Genomic DNA, 21,147 nt, shown 5'->3' with positions numbered 1-21,147 from the left:
TCTAACACAGCCCATCCAAAGCCATTAATGAACAGTGAACAGAAAAAAAGAAGTTGGGTTTTTTTAAGAAACAATTGGATTCAGTCATAGCAGGACTGGGTGGATGAAAGTGCATCCTGTCTGTATTACTCTTTATTATCTTCAGACATCCTGAAAATGGCTTCATCTCTCCGCCTGTTGATCTGTTCTGGTCCTAATCATGGGTTCATTCTTCTCTGAAAAAGGCGGAGCATTACTAAAGGACAGGCTGCTGTGCTGAGCTATTTTTTTTTTGTCAGCTACCAGCAAAAACATTAAAAAAAGATTTCAACTGCTTCCTAACAGAACTGTTGGCTCTGTATTCCACTGATCAATATTGTATACCCTTGCTGAATGCCACCCATCAGACGTCAGTTTTTCTAACACTTTATTTTAAGCTGCAAGTGATAATTGTACTTCAGTGGTAAATCTGGCGCAGCAGACTGTCATGTGCTGGTGAGTCATTAACTGCAGCTTATTGGTTGTCAGGTTGCTAAGGATCTATGAGGGATGCGATCCGATGTGACAGATTTAGCAAAGGCATCAGAATGATCTTTAAAAGGAAATTGTCAATTCTCGGCATATTTTCACTGCAGTTATCATGTTAGCAGATATTGTGTTAGGAAATACATTTTTTCAAATGCCAATCAAATCTGAAATTTTTGAAGTGACACTGACATCATGTAAAACCTTCCCCCCTATTTTAGCATTCCACATTTAACCTCTATATTGCTAATATTATGGTAGAATTCCTTTGCCAAGATAAATCCGTATTATATTTTCAGTAATGACAGCAATCAAATGCACGTCCATTTAAATAATGGAAATTATTCTAAATATTGGCCTGCATCAGACCTTGTTGTAGATTTAACTCTCAAAACCGTTTGGAAAGTTATCTCATTATTTGTGGATGGTGAAAATATTCATGGTCAAATTCATATTGCTCTCAATTCAAAGTGTATCGTGCCATGCCACTGAGTATTTGTATGATTTTACAACATCAATGGTTCAATGGTGCTTTATTGTGACATGTGCAAATGCACAATGAAATTATTTTCTTACAAATACTCCAGTAGAGAATTGCCATATCTAAGCACAATCCCCCACTTAGCAAAGTGTTCAGAAATAGGCCACTGAGCCCACATGCAAGAGGCACCACGTTTTGGCGCCGCCATTTTCAAAGTCCAGTCCACACTCTAGTTGTTATGATGGTTGCCCGATCCAGGCAAGCCCCAGACTGTTGCCGGCCTCCAGTCATCGCCTTCCTCGGATGTGTGGATCAACCTGCGAACCGATGTCGCTCTCCTTGCCCGTCCACCTTTGTGCCCCGGGGGGGCCTCCGGGCTGACCTGAAAGGCGGGATAGGCCAGACCCCGGTTCCCTCTCTGACCGGCCTTGCTCCTTGCCCGTCGCACCCGTCCTCATCACCGGCACCATCCTCCCAGTCTCCCGGCCAGACTTGATGTCGGTTGCGTTGTTTGCTTAATGAGAGAAAAATCTAATTTTCATTTCTGTTCAGTTGCAGTGGTTGGTTGTTGTGATAAATGGTGAGCCCGAGGTTTGTTGCCTGAGGGGGAAGTTCAGGAGGTTTGGGACCAATGATTAGGAGTGAGGATCAGTGCATAGTGCTTGCATTAGTGACATGCAAGCTGTGACTCTGACGGCTGGGTCCACAGCTGCTCCAATGTCAGTGCGAGGTGGTGTCAAGCAAAGCTGTATCGTCACCCCACATTTTACTCCAGCCTCCCGGTGACTCTACAATGTTAATCATTCTATCCAATCTCCGCCACCCACACTCGAGGACCTCAGTCATTAAATCTGAGTCATCGATTTATAGGACACAGATTATACTTGCATAGAAGTGGTGCAGCGGTAGAGTTGCTGCTTTATAGCGCCAGGCACGCGGGTTCAATACTGACTACGTGTGCTGCCTGTATGGAGTTTGAACGTTCTCCCTGTGACCACGTGGGTTTTCTCCGGTTGCTCCAGATTCTCCCATATTTCAAAGATGTGCAGGTTTGTAGGTTAATTGACTTCTATAAATTGTTGGCCTATAGGATAGAACCCGTGTATGGGTGAACATTGGTCAGTGTAAACTCGCTGTATCTCTAAACTAAACTAAACTAAGTAAATTCAAATGATGAAACCCGAGTCATTGTAAATTCGTTCACTGAAGTACAGTAGAGAATGGTCCTAGCTAAACACTCGCAAAACTAAACCCTTCTTCTAGCCTGCCCCAACCCGTCATCAATAACCTGATAAAATGAGGACTTTTTTCTCATAATTTGGGACCATCTCCCAACTAAGGCTGATAACAATTATAAAAAATCACTGTTGGCATCCGTGCAAAGCCTTTGGTTATCAGGGGAAGAGTGCTTGAAGATCAAAGGCTTCACCCTGGCACGAAGTCCACTATGTAGAGCAATGATCCCGAATGCTTCTGAGATGTGGACGATCTCAAAGTAGCACAAAGACACAAACAGCACTATTGTTACAAAACCCTTCAAATCCATTCGCAGGATAAGTAACCAACAGTAAAATCCTCTGTTCCAGGCCATATCTACTTCTAATCATCCCTGTCCCGCCTGCAATTGGTCCTGCGAGACTCCTGACGGGTACCCGTAAAAGGGACCACATCACCCCGATTCTGGCCTCTCTCCACTGGCTCCCAGTATGGTACAGAATCAACTTCAAGCTCCTCCTATTCACATACAAAGCCCTACACGGGCTTGCCCCCCCTGCCCCCCCCCCCCCACATCAAAAATCTTCTAACCCACCACTCTATCTCCAGGTCCCTCAGGTCAGCCGATTTGGGGCTACTCACTATCCCGCGGTCTAGGCTTAAGCTCAGGGGTGACCGCGCTTTTGCGGTTGCAGCTCCTAGACTGCGGTGACAGCATCCCTCTCCCCATCAGAACTGCCCCCTCCATCGACTCCTTTAAGTCCAGGCTCAAAACCTATTTCTACTCCCTAGCGTTTGAGGCCCTCTGAGGGGGCGCTGTGAACTGTTTATGTATGTGCTGTTATGTTTGTGTGCCATTGTATGTTCGTTTCTTAGTACCTGAACTGATGTACAGCACTTTGGTCAACGTGGGTTGTTTTTAAATGTGCTATACAAATAAAATTGACTTGACTTGACTTGACTTCAGTTGACTCCTCTGGTCAACAATAGGCATTTCTACCCCACTCTCAGTGTAAGCAGATGAAAAGAGGAGACAATTCGAGGGTATTCTCAAAGTCTCATGGAAAACGTCCTTACCGCCTCTTGGGAATCAATGGAGGAGGAGTTTTTTGGGGTGGCTTTGAGAATCGTGAACACCGTCAATGTGAGCAGTGATAAAGAACCCCAGTGTCAATGATGGAAGGAGAGCATCACCTCATCAACCAACCTATCCTCCCCCACCCCCCCCCCCCACCTGTGTTTCCACATTCATCGCCTGAATCCTATCAGAACCGACGGAGCTGGAATCGTACTTGACTCCATGGGAGGGTCCAAGGAGAAGAAAGAAAAAAATGTTGCAATCTTTCCCTCCAAGCAAAGAAATGTATTCACAGTTAGCAATTGAGTTTTTGAGTGTAATTATAAGGAGCTACTTGCTACTAGGAATAATATATATTTTTAATGAATCTGCTTGGTTTGGACAGAATGGACAAACAAAATTAATAATTTTCTTGGGTGGGATTCAATGAAACAGTTTTCAATTCTGCCTCATTTACCGTTTTCAGCCTCCTCTGCTGGAGTTTTCCGTACGCCTTGTATAGATTTAAAATGGAACTTAGTCTGTCGCTGCCAGGTTGCACCATAAATAAGTGATTCCTTCTGCCACAAATTATTTTAGAAACATAACAAAACATACAAAGCTGCTTATGACATGTATGCAGCTTTACATGCAGAAGCCAGGATTCTGCATTCGGATTCAATCCTTTCGGTGGGGCAGAGATAGGGCGGCACGGTGGCGCAGCGGTAGAGTTGCTGCCTTGCAGCGCTTGCAGCACCGGAGACCCCAGGTTCGATCCCGACTCCAGGTGATGTCTGTACATTTTCCCCCGTAACCGCATAGGTTTTCTCCGAGATCATCGGTTTCCTCCCACACCTCCAATACGTAAAGGTATGTATGTAAATTGGCTTGGTAAATGTGAAAAATTGTCCCTGGTGCGGGTAGGATCATGCTAATGTGCGGGGATCGCTGGTCGGCGGGGACTTGATGGGTCAAAGGGCCTGCATCTCTAAACTAAACTAAACTAAACTCTCGGGTTTTTTGAAATACATTTTGCAGATCAACTAATCCATCTTTGCAAACAAAGTGCTGCTTGCAATTCCCTTGACATGGTAATTAGGCCATTTTGAGGAGCATGAAGGGAGTGGAGTTGTGTGGGTTGAGAGTGTTTCATCACCTCTACTGCCTGCTTGCCAAACAAAGGGCTTTAGCATAAATCAACGACTCAACATCAAAATCTCACCTTGGTTTCATCTCCTAATACCTACGGTGCTGCTTTGAGCATCTGGAGTGACAGTTGTCATGAGGCAACGTGTAGGTGGAACTTCACTGGATCAGTTTTGTGAGACTGCCTCCTGCTTCTGTTGTTTACTGTTGGAACCCGCTTGCAGTGGGAGATTTCTAAAGGTCTCGCTCTAGTATATAACCAAGCCAGCTAATTATTTTCCTTGTTGCATCTACTGGATTTTTTTGTAACTGTCCTTTAAGTTATCCCCGAGTGGGTGTAAACAAGCAGGGAGCAGCTGCCGACAGTTAATTGAAGGCCTGTTGCTTTCTTTGTACAGTGATGAGTGAAGCAAATTTTGTGGCTAAATGAAATCTTCTCTAAAACGTTGCATCGCACCATAAACCCAACTGGTTCCTGGTGATGCAAAGCTTCATTGCCACAGAAGGCTGTGAAGCCCAAGTCAATGAATATTTTTAAGGCGGAGATTAACGGTTTCTTGATTACTACAAGTATCAGGGGTTGTGGGAGAAGGCAGGAGATTGGGGTTGAGAGGGAAAGATAGATCAGCCATAATTGAATGGCAGAGTCGACTTGTTGGGCTGAATGGCCTAATTCTGCTCCTATAATTTATGAATTTATGAAAGCTTGCTAAATTCTCATCGAAAATAAAAACACAGATGAAGGTTCACTGACCCAGATGGACTAAGTTTTCCACCATGAGCGTTTGCCTGAGGTTTACTGGAAAATGAAATAAAAATAAGGAAATTGGTATCTAAGTACTGTGTTCACTACAAGCTTGAACTTGCCCAATAATCTGCAGAAATAGCCCTGTTGTTTTGCATAATAGTTAATTGCTGGCAGATTAGAAAAGCTGTATTTGCATAGGTCAGGTTCCTGACCCAGGACAACAGTGATCATTGTGGTAACACAAGAGCCTGCAGATGCTGGAATCTTGAGCAAAAAACAAAACATTGGAGGAACTTAGCAGGTCAGGCAGCATCTATGAGGGAAATGGACAGATGTAGTTTCGGGTCAGGACCCTTCTTCAGACAATCTATTCAGAATGATCATTGTGGTTTTGGAAAATGGGATTAAGTAGAGGCATGTTTTTGTTGCCCTATGAGGAGAGATGAAAATATTTACAGGACTACTATAAATTGGAGTATTAATAAAGTCCTTGATGTAATTTTGGGGTGGCACAGTGGCATAACGGTTGAACTACCGCCTCAAAATGCCAGGTTTGTACGTTAATTAGCCTCTGGAAATTATCCCTAGTGTGTATGGACTGGATAGGTAAGTGGGACAGCATGGAACTAGTGTGAACATAGAACTAGTGTCAATGGTCAGCATGGACTCGGTGAGCTAAAGGGGCTGTTTCTAAGCTGTATCTCCAAACTAAACTAATTGCGCGTCCATTATGTGGGAGTTGGGACCTCAGATATAGCTGCATATTTTGACTCACAAATATTTACCAAATGGTAGTTGGCAATCAATTTATTTTCTTGCCACAGTAATGGGCGTGGTCACACCAACATTTGGTACAAGTCTTGTCCTCTCAAATCTTGTTCAGGTGTTTTTCTGCATCTAAATTCCATTGCTGCACATTGTGAGTGCCTGTTGGGTTGGAGAGCCCTCTAGTGGTGTACATTGTTATGATTGCCTAGATTTCTGTATTTTTCATATTTCTTTAAGTAAAGCAACTGAAGATTTTGCAGAGACATTCGGAACAGAACCAAAATCAATGTGACGATCTTCACCCCACTCGTTCCACATAGACTTTTGTTCATTTTAAGAGCAACCTGCCTCCAGTAAATAAAATAGGAGGAAAGGTTATAAATTACATACTACCGAAAGAAGAAAATATAAAACTAGTCCACCAGTTAGTCAAAATATATTAGTTACCAACTGACTGGAATTTATCTTGCACTAAACATTATTCACATTATCGGTAGGAAGGAACTGCAGATGCTGGTTTACACCAAAGATAGACTCTGGTCTGAAGAAGGGTCTCAACCTGAAACATAACACATTCCTTCTCTCCAGAGATGCTGCCTGTCCCGCTGAATTACTCCAGCATTTTGTGTCTTTTCCCTTTATCATTATTCCCTTTATCATGTATCTGCACACTGTGGACGACTCGATTGTAATTATGTATTGTCTTTCTGCTGACCGGTTAGCATGCAACAAAAGCTTTCCACTGGCGGGCAATAAACGTGACAATAAACTGAACTCAAATTTAAATAATGACATTTTGGTGTGATGCAATTTGACAGGTTGAACACTGCCCTGAGTGATGGAAATTAAGATAAATCCAAATTTGATTCAATTTGATTTGAGCTGCCCTAGAGAAAACAGGAAACTACTTGCCAGTGCCTGCAAGGAGTAAACAATTGGTTAAGACATTTCGGAGAATTCGTTTTGAAACCAGCACAAATTTGCTTCATGTTATTAATCTGGGATTGCTGGAGACTGCATTGCTAGAGAGTGAGAGAGAGAGAGACAGACAGAGAGAGAGAGAGTTATCCTACATCTCTCTGGACTGGAGTGTGATGCTCAGGGCGAAAGCTCAGGAGGTATTGAATTCTGCACCATGATGGGGAAAACATTATGTGAAAAAATAATCATTGCAAAGATGGGTGCTAACATTTTATGTTTTCAGGGGGTTATTTCACAATCATAATCAATCACAACCATACTTTATTAGCCAAGTATGTTTTGCAACATACGAGGAATGTCATTTGCCATACAGTCATAACAATAAAAAGCAACACGATACACAAAATACATTTTAACATGAACATCCACCACAGTGACTCCTCCACATTCCTCACTGTGATGGAAGGTGAAAAAAAAGTTCAATCTCTTCCCTTCTTTGTCCTCCAGTGGTCGGGGGCCTCTAACCTTCCGTTGACGGGACGACCTTGACTCCCTTAGCCGGCGGCAGGCCTTCCTCGTCGGGGCGATCAAGCTCCAAAACCAGGGGGAGGATCTCAGCTCTCCCGCAACGGGCGATCTATCCCAGGTCGGGGCTTGTCAAACCTCGTGCAGCTTGGAGCTCCTGACCGGTCTCAACCCGAGACTGCAAGCTCTCGATGTTAGAGTCCGCAGGCCGCGTTGGAGCTTCGATCTCAGGCAAGGGATCATACGCTCAGATGTTAAGTCCACGGCCCCGCGGTGGGGCTCAGAGTCAGTCCCAGGCAAGGCCACCACCTCCACGATGTTAGGCCGCAGAGCGACCGGAGATACGATCCAGAAAACAATCGCATCTCCGGCAAGGTATAGAGATCGAAAAAAAGTTTCCACATAAAACAAACCAGAGAACATTTACACAAACTTTTAAAACTTACCAAAAATAACAAAAATGTTCAAAGAGGACAGACAGACTGTAGGCGAGGCAGCCATCGTGCGACGCCCCCCTCTAAAAATAATCTTTTAGAGATGCAGCATGGAAACAGGCCCATCAGCCCAGTGAGTCCATGCTGAGCCGTGATCGCCCATACACTACATACACTGCATACTGCATATATTGCATACATAAGTTCTATGTTATCGCTGTTTCGCACTACACTCTAGGGATAATTTACAGAAACCAAATAACCTACAAACCTGCGTGTCTTTGTGATGTGGGAGGAATCCAGAGCACTGGAGAAAACACACGTAGTCACAGGGAGAACATACAAACCACACAGGCAGCACCCGTAGTCAGGATCCAACCCAGGTTTCTTGCGCTGTAAGGCAGCTGTGCCACTGTGTGCCCTCCATTTTGATGATCATCTTTTTTCATGGCTTCTTGAATTTTACACCACAGTGGTGCATTCGTGCAGCAGTTAAATTACCAGACTAAAGTTCTGGAGTCATGAAGTGAATAAATAGATTGAATGTACAGAGCCTTTGACCCAGGGTAGGGGTACCAAGAATTGGAGGGCATAGTTTAAAGTGAGAGTAGAAAGATTTATAAGAAACCTAATAGGACACTTGTTTACACAATGGGTAGGGGGTATATGGTATGAGCTGCCAGAGAACTTAGTTGAGGCATGAACAACAACAACATTAAAAAGAAATTTGGACGGGGACATGGCTTGGACCAATCCAGAGGAATATGGGTCAAATAAGGTAAATGTAAATAGCATAGATGGAGCATCTTGAATGGCATGGATAAGTTGGCCTGAAGGACCTGTTTCCATAGATGGACACAAAATGCTAGAGTAACTCAGTGGGTCAGGCAGCAATCTCTGCATTAAGAGCATAGGTGACATTTTGGGTTGAAAGCCTTCTTCAGACTTTCTCTGGAGAAAATGGATGGGTTTTCTCCGGGTGCTCTGGTTTCCTCCCATGTTCCAAGGACGTACAGGTTTGCAGGTTAATTGGTAAAATTGTAAATTGTCCCTAATGTGTAGGATAGTGCTAGTGTACGGGGTGATCGCTGCTAGTGTATGGTGCGGACTCGCTGGGCCGAAGCGCCTGTTTCCTTGCTGTATTTCTTAAGTAAAGTCTAAAGTAAGATTTCAGTGTACATTTGACATGCTTGCTGCTGCATCGTGTTGCTTGCAGAAGATTCTTGGTTTGCATTGTTAACGAGAGGTCTTCTTTGTTTTACTTGTAGGTCAGCCCCAACCCAAGCTGGTGCTGCTCCTGCTGTGGGGGGACCTCCAGGGGGCCCTGGAGATGGAGGACCACCCCCACCAGTCAACACAACCAGCAACAGAAGGCTGCAGCAAACACAGGCTCAAGTTGATGAGGTATTTACCATCTATTCCCGTAAGAGTCACTATGTGGGCGGCACAGTTGCGCAGCGGTAGAGTTACCGCTTTACGGTGCCAGACACCCGGGTTCGATCCTGACCTTGGGTGCTCTCTGTACAGAGTTTGTACGTTCTCCCTGTGACCACGTGGGTTTTCTCCGAGTGTGCTCCAGTTTCCTCCCACATTCCAAAGATAATAATAATAATAATAATATATTTATTTTATATAGCGCCTTAACACATGCACAAAGCGCTTTACAAATACAATTAACATAGAAACAAACAGACAAACAGACAAACTATCCTGACGGAAAAGCGGCGAATAATCAACGCCAGCGTCCTCTCACGTCAGGGTCCGGCAGTAGACATTAAAGAACACAAGACACACAGATACAATTTTTTACACAAAACAGCCATCACAGTGATTGCTCTAGGCATACCCTCACTGTGATGGAAGGCAAAGTCTTATCTCCTCCTCGTTCTTCTCCCGTGGCGCCACGAGGCGATCGAGGCTCCCAACCCCTTGAAGCCCCCACCGGGCGATGGAAAGTCCCAGGGTCGAGCCGAGCAGGCCGATGAAAGTTCTGAGCCCCCACCGGGCGATGGAAAATGCCGCGGCCGAGCCACGCAGGGCGATGAGAGTCCTGAGCCCCCACCGGGCGATGTTGTGCATGTTTGTAGGTTAATTGGCTTCTGGTAAAATAAAATTAGCCCGAGTGCGTGGGATAGAACTAGCGTACGGGTGATAGTTGATTGGCGCGGACACGGTGGGCCAAAAGGCCTGTATCCATGCTGTATCTCTAAGAAAAAAATCAAATCGTATGACATTTGATTAAATTGGTGCACATTTCTTGGATTTTTTTTTCTGGTAAATAAAAATGCTCTTGTCAGGTGATTGTTTTCTGAAATAGTGGCAGGAAGTTATGGAAATAGTTTGAATGTGCACACTCCCAAGACACACCTGAGATGCTGGAAAATGTATATAGCAGTTATATGGAAATAACATGATACCTTGCGAAACATTTTCCGCGTACTGAAAGATATTATTGCAAGCGAGGCCACAGCCATCGTGTGGGAGTTGTGCAGAAGCCAAAACATATTCTAGTCTGCCTGTTGTTTTTACTTCGGCCCAGAAAGAGGTCCCCTAAATCATTTTGGGAGGAAGTTTCATCAATCCCTCAACGTATTTCTCAGTCTTGCCTTTATGAGTCCCGGAACAAAGAATCTAAAATAGGTCTGTCCTAAAAGTTCGGAAATGAACAAATTAATGTGATTTCATCCTGAATGTCTTAGCCGTCTCTCATAAACACGAGAACCGGGTTTCTTGTGACCCGTGATTTATGTAGGAAGGAATACTTGCACAGTAATGAAAACTTACACTGAGCCTGCAGTCTTCCTTACCTAACTTGCATCCTTCATTGTTGATTACTAGATGTTCTTCCATTTCTTTCCCAGCTGGTGAAACTGGTCATAATCAGCCATGGGGTCAAATGCTTCGAAACAGACCCTTCAGCCCCATCATGTGCATGCTGATTCCTAATTACCTGCACTGATTCCATTTCACAGCTCTTGGCCCATAGCTTTCTATGCCTTGGCAATTTAAGTGCTCATTTAGATACCTCTTAAATGTTGTGAGATTACGTACTTCCACCACAAAACCCCAAGACAGTATCGCTCCTGCACTTCCTTAGATGGATAGAACTTGGGAGTTCCTGGTAATTTACAGCACACTAGCTAATTGAACCAACTCTGTCCATGAGTGAATCCCCAAGATAGAACCTAGTCAGCTCTGGCCTTGCACTAAGTCCAGCAAAAATACTCTGATAACCATTTAAGCCGTAGGCCCAGACTGAAGCAGCTACCAAAGCCATCGGGCAACTTGAATGTATGTATGTGAATGTCCCTGACATTGCAATCATAAACCTTCCAAAATCATCAATAAATCCAGAATCTTTTTAAAACAAATTCAATTCTATAAATAGTTTAAAAGATCAGGAATTGCTAGGAGTAATTAAATATATTTAAATTCACCCATTTAATTAAACAAATATTGAAAATACATGAAACTCAAACTCTCTCCAACAACTATTCCCCATTATGGAAATGATTGAAGCTGCTAAAACGATGCCAGGTCAACATTGGCACATTTCTCATTGTAATCCTCAAAGGAGCTGCAAGAAGCTGCTATTTCAGCACTGGACTGGATGAGCACAACATCGGAACCCAGTCAGAATGACATATGTGAGGATCCGCCAAGACATTTAGGTCTTCCATATACTTGCATGGACACCCCAAACATGATACATCAAAGTAAATGCTGTGAATTCCACATAGAGCTACCAGGGTTTTTAAAGGATATTTCAGGCCAATAAACGTTGCTAAAAACCGTTGTGATGTATAATTATCTGAACATACTTGATTTTCAGATAATGTAATCTATTCAATGGATTGCAAGCACGGTGTTACTCCAGCACTTTGTGTTTATCTTCCAGTCACTGGTGCTTGTGTTAAAGTCATCAGCATTCTTCCTTCTGCATTCCGAGAATTACGATGTGTAACATCAGACTGTTTCTCCCAGGTGGTGGATATCATGCGAGTAAATGTCGACAAAGTTCTTGAACGTGATCAAAAGCTGTCGGAGCTGGATGACCGTGCTGATGCTCTCCAAGCCGGGGCCTCACAATTTGAAACAAGTGCTGCTAAGCTGAAGAGAAAGTATTGGTGGAAAAACTGCAAGGTGAGCCTTTCAAACCAACAGAATACCACATGGTATCAATCAGAGCAATGCCAGAAAGCAAAATGGATGGGCTTGACTATTGCCAGTGCTACTTAGACTATGTAGCAGGAGATATTTGAATCATTGTTGAATATGGTTGAGGTTTCGAAAGACTGGAGGGTGGCTGATTCTGTGTCTCGGTTGAAGAAAGGTTGTAAAGAAAAACCTGGGAACTATAGAGCAGTAGGCCAAATATTTGTGCTGGGAAAGTCCCTGGAGAAGATTATGATGAATAAGCTATACGTGCACTTAGAAAGACTGGGGTTGATTTGGGATAGTCAGCATGGTTTTGTCCCATGGTGTGAGAGATTGTCTCTCATGAATTTTGTTGAGTTCTTTGAAGAAATAACCAAGAGGGTTAATGAGGGCAGGGCCATAAAGGTGGTCTATATGGATTTCAGCAAGGCCTTTGATAATTTCCCACATGGTAGGCTATCCTGAAAGATTAGATCACATGGGATCCAGGGAGAGCTAGCTGACTGGATACAGAACTGACTTAATGGTAAAAAAAAACAGGATGGTGGTGAAAGATTGATTTGTCAGACTGGAGACCCGTGACTAATGGGTCCAGCACCGATCCTCAGGGATTGGGGCTGGGATCAATGTTGGTTGTCATCTATATCAATGGGAATGTACAAACATGATTAGTAAGTTCACAGGTGACACTAAAATAGTTTGTATTGGAGACAATGAAGGTGGTTATCAAGATTTACAGGACCTGCTGGGCAAGTGGGCCGAGGAAAGGCAAATAGAGCTGAATTGAGCTAAGTGTAAGGTTTTGCAGTTTGCAAAGTCGATCCAGGGCAGGATGTTCACAGTGAATGGTTGCCCCCTTGCAAATGTTGCAGACCTGAGGAATCTAGGAGTAGAGGTACATAGTTCGCAGAAAGTGGAATCACAGATAGAGAGTGTGATCACGAAGGCTACTGGCATGCTGGCCTTCATCAGTCAGGGAATTAAATATAGAAATTGGAATGTGATGTTACAGTTGTACGAGATGACGGTGAGGATCATGTTCAGTTTTGGTCACCCTGCTAAAGGAAAGATGCTATTAAGCTGGAAAGAATGCAAAAAAGATTTATGAGGATGTTGCCAGGACTCAAGGGCCTGAGCTGTAGGGAGAGGCAGAGCAGGCTCGAACTTTAGGCAAGGAGCGAAGGTGCCCGAAGGGTGAGCTTACAGAGAGGTATAAAATCATAGGGGAATCAAGAACTAGTGGGCATAGATTTACGATGAAAGATTTAATAGGAACCTGAAGGGCAACCATTTCACAAAGAGAATGATCGGTATGTGAAACGAGCTGTCAAATATAGTTAAGGCAGATAAAATAACAACATTTTAAAATACATTTAGACAGATACAGGTACAGGAAAGGTTTAGAGAAATATCGGCCAGGCACAGGCATCTTGTTCAGCATGGACGAGTTGTGCCAAAGGGCATGTTTCCATGTTGTATTACTCTATGTCTGAAATTGTAAATTTGTTTTGGACAGAAGAAGTGTTATCCCTTTGATTTCCTTCCATCTCTTCCGTTTTTCTTCTTCCTCTTCTATTTTTTATTTATTGTACTATTTTATGTTTGTTTATTATATTTTTTATTGGGTACTGTGTTTACAAACCTGTTGTGCTGCTGCAAGTAAGTATTTCATTGTTCTGTTTTGGTACATGTGACAACAAAACACTCTTGATCATGTGATGTGAGTAACATCACATCCCAATTATGACTAGATGGGACATGTTGGTCGGTGCGGGCAAGCTGGCCTGAAGGTCCTGTTTCCACACTGTATGACTCTCTGACTATGTAATATTTTTAGAACTACTGGTTTGAAATCTATTTCTAGGCACAGGTGAAGTAAACCTTTCCTAGCGCAAATACGTAGCTTGTTAACTGGTACCAACTGGGATTTGAGGTGTTGGTTCCCATTGTGAACATTTCCACATCAGAATGACTAAAAAGAAATACATGTTAAATGTTCATGAAATTGTAATCACTGATCTTTTTTTATCAACAAACTACACGTAAAATGGTGTCTACCTTATATAGTATTTTGAGGGTGGCATACATTGATGGAACCCCATGAAGATCCAGGAAAAAACTGTGAAAATAGGGATTAATTCTAGAATAATGCACTGCTGTTTTGCTTCAATTCCAGACAGATATCTCAGGAATAAAAGCAGAAAACACTCAACAAGTCAAGTAGCATCTCTGGAAAGAGAAACGTAGTTGATATTTCAGGTCAAAGACCCTTTATTAGAATGGAAAAAAACAAATTCATTTTAAGTTGCATAGAAGTGAGGAAGGGGGAAGAAAGGACAGGAACATCTCTGATAGAGTGAGACCAGGGTTGCTATGGTGATAAGTGCATGTGAAGCCATTGGGTTGATCGGTTAATGAGGGAGAGAGGGAACACAAGCAAAGGACAGCAATGCCATGCAGAACAGATCTGCAGCAAGCTTTTGTGTTCTTTTCACCTCTCTCTCTTGCTGTCTGTCTCTTTCACCCTGTTTCCCTCTCTCTCCTGTCTCTTACTCCCTGTCTCTCTCCCAGTCTCTCTCCCATTCTCTCTGTCTCTCTTTCCGCCTCTTTCTCCCTGTCTCTCTCTCTCTCTCCTTGTCTCTCTCTCCTTGTCTCTCTCTCTCCTTGTCTCTCCTTGTCTCTCTCTCCTTGTCTCTCTCTCTCGTCTCTCTCTCTCTCTCTCTCTCTCTCTCTCTCTCTCTCTCTCTCTCTCTCTCTCTCTCTCTCTCTCTCTCTCTCTCTCTCTCTCCCTCTCTCTCTCTCCATCCACAGCTTAATCATATCTTATCCCCATGGCAACCAAACAACACCCAATGAGAATAATTCTCCTATTCCATTCATTCATCCTTAACCCTTAAGGCAATGCAAAACTAAATACTAAATTGTATTTCTCTTTCCCAGTGGAGCGATCCACCTGAGATGTTAATTCGGTATCTCTTTCCACACAAGCCGCCTGGACTGCTTAGTGTTTCTAGCATTTAAACATTTTATTTCACCTTTTCAATATCTGCCATTTGTTGATGTTTATTGGATATGTCGGGAAGGTAGCACAGAGAGAGGACAAACGTCCTTGTTTAGTTTTTAAATTAGCCTTTGTTAGATATTGTCATCCAAGTCTTGCAAGTAGCTGTCGGAATAAGCTTGGTCCGGATCACCATATTATAAACAAATTGTAGTAGCATTGGAGAAGTTCATAAGTTACTGGAGCAAGTCTACTCCACCATTCAATATGGCTGATCCATCCTGCCCTCTCAACCCCATTCTCCTGCCTTCTCTCCAAAACCCCTGACACCTGTACTAATCAAGAATCTGACAATCTTTGTCTTAAAAATATCCATTGACTTGGCCTCCACAGATGTCTGTGGCAATGAATTCCATAGATTTGCTACCCTCTAACTAAATAAATTCCTCCTCGTCTCCTTTCTAAAGGTATGTCTTTTTATTCTGAGGTTATGGCCTCGGGTCCTAGACTCTCCCACTAGTGGAAACCCTCTCCACATCCATTCTATCCAGGCCTTTCACTATTCGATGCAAAACATGAGAAAATGCAAAAGATATTCACAACGCTGATACAAGATCCAAGAGATTGTACCTATCACCAGTGTGTGATGGTGATTAGTATCGCCAGGTTGGGGTTCTTTCTTGTGTTATTATGTCATGTGAGGGGGAAACTTGATCCAGGTCTAAAATATTATGAAGGAATTGAATAAGATAGGTGTAAAAAAAGATATTTCCATATTTGGGAGTGAGCAGAAATGAATTGAATGGGAAAATGAATTGATCGTTAATCTATGTTAATTTAGGAACATATTTTTATCCTGAAGGTTAAACACATGGAACACACAATTTATTGGAGGAAGATGTAATGATAATATTATAGACGCAGTTACAAAGAAGATAGGAATAGATGAAGGGGAACAGAATAGACTTGTGTGGAACAAAGCCACTAACCTCAACCACTTGATCTGTGAAAACTACTTATGCATTAAACAATAGTGGGGAGAAAGTTGTTGGCAATGAACTGACATTGTACCCTGCTACCTACCTCTTTTGCGTTGACTACCACAGCACGCTGACTACATGGATCCAAAGGTCAAATAATCAGCCTACAATGGAAATCAAACACAGTGGTCAGTTAGCTTAACTTATTATATCAGTGTAACTGAAAGATGATTGAAACAATTGGATGAATTAATGTACAAACTGCATGTGGAAAGTAAAGAGCATTATTCAAATCTAGATTGATGTAACCTTACCTGGAACTCGCAAGTTTATTTATACTGGAAATAATTTCTCTCGTGTTGTGTTTGCAGATGATGATTATACTTGGAGCAATATGTGCATTCATTATCATCGTTATCATAAGTGAGTACCTTTCCTAGAATGAATGATAATCGTGCATTGCTAAACATTAATTGCCATAGTGTATGATTCTACTGTGACATATTGTAGAAACAAGGAACTTCACATGCTGGTTAGTAAAAAAAACACACACAAAAAGAGCTGGAGTAATTCAGCAGCATCTCTGGAGAACATCGATAGGATCTGAAGAAGAGTCTTGACCTGAATCATCAGCTATTCCTATTTTCCAGAGATGCTGCCTGACCCGATGAGTTGCTACAGCACTTTATGACTTTTTATGTTTTGGTGTAACATATTCCTAGCTTTCATCTGGATCTTCTGTCAGCCAACAATTTTGGGTTGTTGCTTGTTGGCACATAACTTTCCATAGTTATCAAACGGTTCCATTTCTATGGTCAGGATGCATTTTTGTTGGAAGTCTACATTTTGTTAAGCACAGAATGCCAAAAGAAATGGCAAATAAATTGTTCTAAATGGCAAATAGCTAAAAAAAAACTGTCAAACTTAATAAGGTGGGATTATTTACATTGACAGTGTCAAGAAGATGGTAGGTGGGTATCAGGGAGGACTTAGGGGTGCAGTCTCGAACCAGGGATCAGAGTCTCAAAATAAGAAGTCAACATTTCAGGCCAGAGATCAGATTGGTGTTCTTCAGAAGATTGGTAGTCTTCAGAATCCATTATCCAAGTGGAATGTGGGAACTCTGTCACTGACACTATTGAAGACAGAGAGTGATATGCCTTTAGATATTCAGAGAGCCGAGGAATGTGGGATAGTGCAGGAAAGTGGCACGGATGCAGAAGATAGTGTTGATCTGATTGAATGCTGGAGGAGGCACAAAGGGCTGACTGGCCTACCCCAGCTTTGATTCTTGTGTTCAAGAGCCAAGAGTATTTTATTGTCATATGTCCCAGGTAGAACAATGACATTCTTACTTGCAGCAGCACCACAGAATATGTAAACATTATGTTGCGATCTTATGTCGAGATGTGTTGGTAATGCCGAGGGAGTCTGACAAAGGTGGGAAAGAGTTAGGGCATCTCTCAATACTAGAATTAGGCTTGGGGAAGAAAGGGAGGGATGTGTAGTTGGCTTCTGTTATCAAAGTAGCTCAGTAGAGGCAATGAGATGAGAAAAAATGGAAAAGAATTGCTATGGCTAGAGTCACTGCCTCAAACACTTGGTTGACTTGGGCACTTTTTGCTCACTGGCCCCCCATTCAGCTTGTTACTTTTTTTAACTTCATACAGCTATGTATTACATTTGTTTTCCCATCCATTTGCCATGGTTGACTGGAGTAAATCTGGAGGGAAACATGTAAAGTGGTCAGAAAGACTCAGCTAACAATGATCAATTCTACATTTTCCTTGATCTCCATTCCCTTTGCCCTGTTTTCACACCTGCACACTTCCTTATCTATCTATCTCACTCCCCCCTGATGTTAGTCTGAAGAGGGATCTCGACCTGAAACGTCACCCGTTCCTTCTCTCCAGAGATGCTGCCTGTCCCGCTGAGCTACTCCAGCATTTTATGTCTATCTTTGGTTTAAACCGGCATCTGGAGTTCCTTCATACATATCACTATTTGGTACACCATACCAGTAAGACCTCAGGAAGGGTGGAGTCCAGAATGGCCCATTGTTGGCTGGGGAAAGTGTGAGAACAAGAGGGATATATGGATGTGACCAGTGGGACTGATAGGTTGATTGGGGGGGAGGAGGGGGAGGGAGAGGGGGAGAGAGAGGGGAAGGAATGCAGGAGTTACTTAAAATTAGAAAAATCAACTTTACCTGCTGCCTCCTTTACTATTTTCATAAATACTTCCAGTTTAAGTGGTTTGGGTGGTGGCACCTCATCCTATGGACAATTTCATCCTTGGCCATGATTTGAAGCAGCCTGTCTGTTGTAGGCACCTTTTGCCTTTTCTTCTACAGTCAAAGAGTGATACAGCATGGAAACAGGCCCTTCGGCCCAATTTGCCCACAGCGGCCAACATGTCCCAGCTACACTAGTCCCACCTGGCTGCGTTTGGTCCATATCCTTCCAAACCTGGTTCTATCCTGGTTCTATCCAACAGAAACCTGTCTGTTTCTTAAATATTGGTATATTCCTTGCTCCTCTGCCAGCTTGTTCCATACACCCACCACTCTTTCTTTCCATGCATTGGATGCAACACGAGATCGTGAAGTTGCAATATATCCAGGGCCAGTAGAAGGCGCTGTATGTACACCATTATTCACATGCGATGAATGTTTGCCACCCAGCCTGTTCAACCTTCTGAGGTTAAGTTTAGTTTATTGTCACATGTACCGAGGTACAGTGAAAAGCTTTGGTTGCAGGTTAATCAGTCAGCGGAAAGACAACATATGATTACAATCGAGCCATTAACAATGTACAGATAAAGGGAATTGTCAGATCTGAGTGCAGTTTAAGAAGAGCATAGCTAAAGTAAGAAATGCTGCGAGAAACATAGAAACAGGGAAAATATGTGCAGGAGTAGGCCATTCGGCCCTTCGAGCCAGCACTACCATTCAATAAGATCACGGTAGATCATCCAAAATCAGTACCCCGTTCTGGATTTTTCCACATATCCCTTGATTCCATTAGCCCTTAAAGCTAAATCTAACTCTCTTGAAAACGTGAATTGGCCTCCATTGCCTTCTGTGACAGAGAATTCCACAGATTCACAATTCTCTGGGTGAAAAGGTTTTCCTCATCTCAGTCCTAAATGGCTTACCTCTTATTCTTAAACTGTGACCCCTGGTTCTGGACTCCCCCAACATCGGGAACATTTTTTCCTGCATGTACCCTGTCTAATCCAGTAAGAATTATATATGGTTCTATAAGATTCCCTCCATCCTTCTAAATTCCAGTGAATACAAGCCCAGTTGATCCATTCTATCATCATATGTCGGTCCTGCCATCCCGGGAATTAACCTGGTGAATCTACGCTGCACTCACTCAATAGCAATAATGTTCTTCCTCAAATTAGAAGACCAAAATTGTGCACAATACTCCAGATGCAGTCTCACCAGGGGCCTGTACAACTGCACTAGGACCTCCTTGCTCCTCAACTCAAATCCTCTCACAATGAAGACCAATATGCCATTAGCTTTCTTCACTGCCTGCTGCACCTGCATGCTTACTTTCAGTGACTGATGTACAAGCACACCCAGGTCTCATTGCATCTCCCCTACTCCTAATCTGACACTATTCAAATAATAATCTGCCTTCCTGTTCTTCCACCAAAGTGGATAACCTCACATTTATCCACATTATACTGCATCTGCCATGCATCTGCCCACTCACTCAACCTATCCAAGTCACCCTGCAGCCTCATAGCAACCTCCTCATAGCTCACACTGCCACCCAGCTTTGTGTCATCCGCAAATTTTGAGATGTTACATTTAATTCCCTTGTCTAAATCGTGAATATATATTGTAAACAACTGGGGTCCCAGCACCGAGCCTTACAGCACCCCACAAGTCAATGCTTGCCATTCTGAAAAGGACCCGTTAATTCCTATTCTTTACTTCCTGTCTGCCTACCAGTTCTCTATCTATGTCAATACCCAACCCCCAAATCCACGTGCTCTAATTTTGCACACTAATGTCTTGTATGGGATCTTGTCAAAGGCTTTTTGAAAGTCCAAATACACCACATCCACTGGTTCTCCCTTACCATTCTACTTGTTACATCCTCAAAACATTCCAGAAGATTATCAAGCATGATTTCCCCTTCATAAATCCATGCTCACTTTGGCCGATCCCATCACTGCTTTCCAAATGCGCTGCTATAAAATCTTTAATAATCAACTCCAGCTTCTTCCTCACTACCGATGTAAGGCTAACTTGTCTATAATTCTCCGTTTTCTCTCTCCCTCCTTTCTTAAAAAGTGGAGTTACACTGGCTACCGTCCAGTCCACAGGAACTGATCCAGAGTCCAGAGAACATTGGAAAATGATCATCAATGCATCCACAATTTCTAGGGCCATCTCCTTGAGTACTCTGTGATGCAGACCATCTGGCCCTGGGGATTTATTTGCCTTCACTCCCAGCAGTTTACGTAACACCATTTTCTGACTAATATGGATTCCCTTCAGTTCCTCCCTCCCACTAGATCCTCGGTCCCCTAGTATTTCCGGGAGATTGTTTGTGTCTTCCTTAGTGAAGACAGAACCAAAGTACTTGTGTAACTGTTCTGTAATTTCCTTGTTTTCCATTATAAATTCACCTTTCTCTGACTGTAAGGGACCTACATTCGTCCTCACTAATCTTTTCCTTTTTACATACCTAAAGAAACTTTTAGTCAGTTTTTATATTCCCCGCAAGCTTTCTTTCATGCTCTTTTTTCCCCCTCTTAATTAATCCCTTTGTTCGCCTCTGGTTTGCCGCTTCCTCTGGCCAATTTATATGCCTCTTCCTTGGCTTTAACACTATCCTTGACTTCCCTCGTCAGCAATGGTCGAGCCGCCTTCCCTGTTATATTTTTTCGCCAGACAGGGATGAACAATTTCTGGAATTTCCATGCGGTCTTTAAATCTTTGCCATTGCATCTCCACAGTCAACCCTTTAAGTATAATTTGCCAGTCTATCCTAGCCAATTCCCGTCTCATACCTTCAAAGTCTCCTTTATTCAAATTCAGGACCTTAGTTTTTGAATTAACCGTGTTATTCTCCATCCTAATGTGGAATTTCACCATATTATGGTCACTGTTGCCCAAGGGGCCTTGCATAAGATCGCTAACTTTAGATAGTTCCTCTGTCCCTCTCTTCCCCTCCTCCTTCCC

General features: G+C 42.9%; 1 protein-coding gene across 1 annotated transcript in view; it reads left to right on the top strand.

The window, feature by feature from the left end:
• Positions 1 to 21,147, top strand: part of LOC144599654 (vesicle-associated membrane protein 3-like) — a 93,881-nt gene that overhangs the window by 59,295 nt on the left and 13,439 nt on the right. The window contains exons 2-4 of the mRNA XM_078410819.1: positions 9,068 to 9,203; positions 11,784 to 11,942; positions 16,310 to 16,361. Of these exons, the coding sequence (XP_078266945.1) occupies positions 9,068 to 9,203; positions 11,784 to 11,942; positions 16,310 to 16,361 (347 nt within the window). The remainder of the gene's footprint in view (positions 1 to 9,067; positions 9,204 to 11,783; positions 11,943 to 16,309; positions 16,362 to 21,147) is intronic.

This window comes from Rhinoraja longicauda, chromosome 13, assembly GCF_053455715.1.
Source record: "Rhinoraja longicauda isolate Sanriku21f chromosome 13, sRhiLon1.1, whole genome shotgun sequence".
NCBI classification, from domain to species: Eukaryota; Metazoa; Chordata; class Chondrichthyes; order Rajiformes; family Arhynchobatidae; genus Rhinoraja; species Rhinoraja longicauda.
The sequence above is the reverse complement of the archived record's forward strand: the minus strand, read 5'-3'. Positions and strand labels throughout refer to the sequence as shown.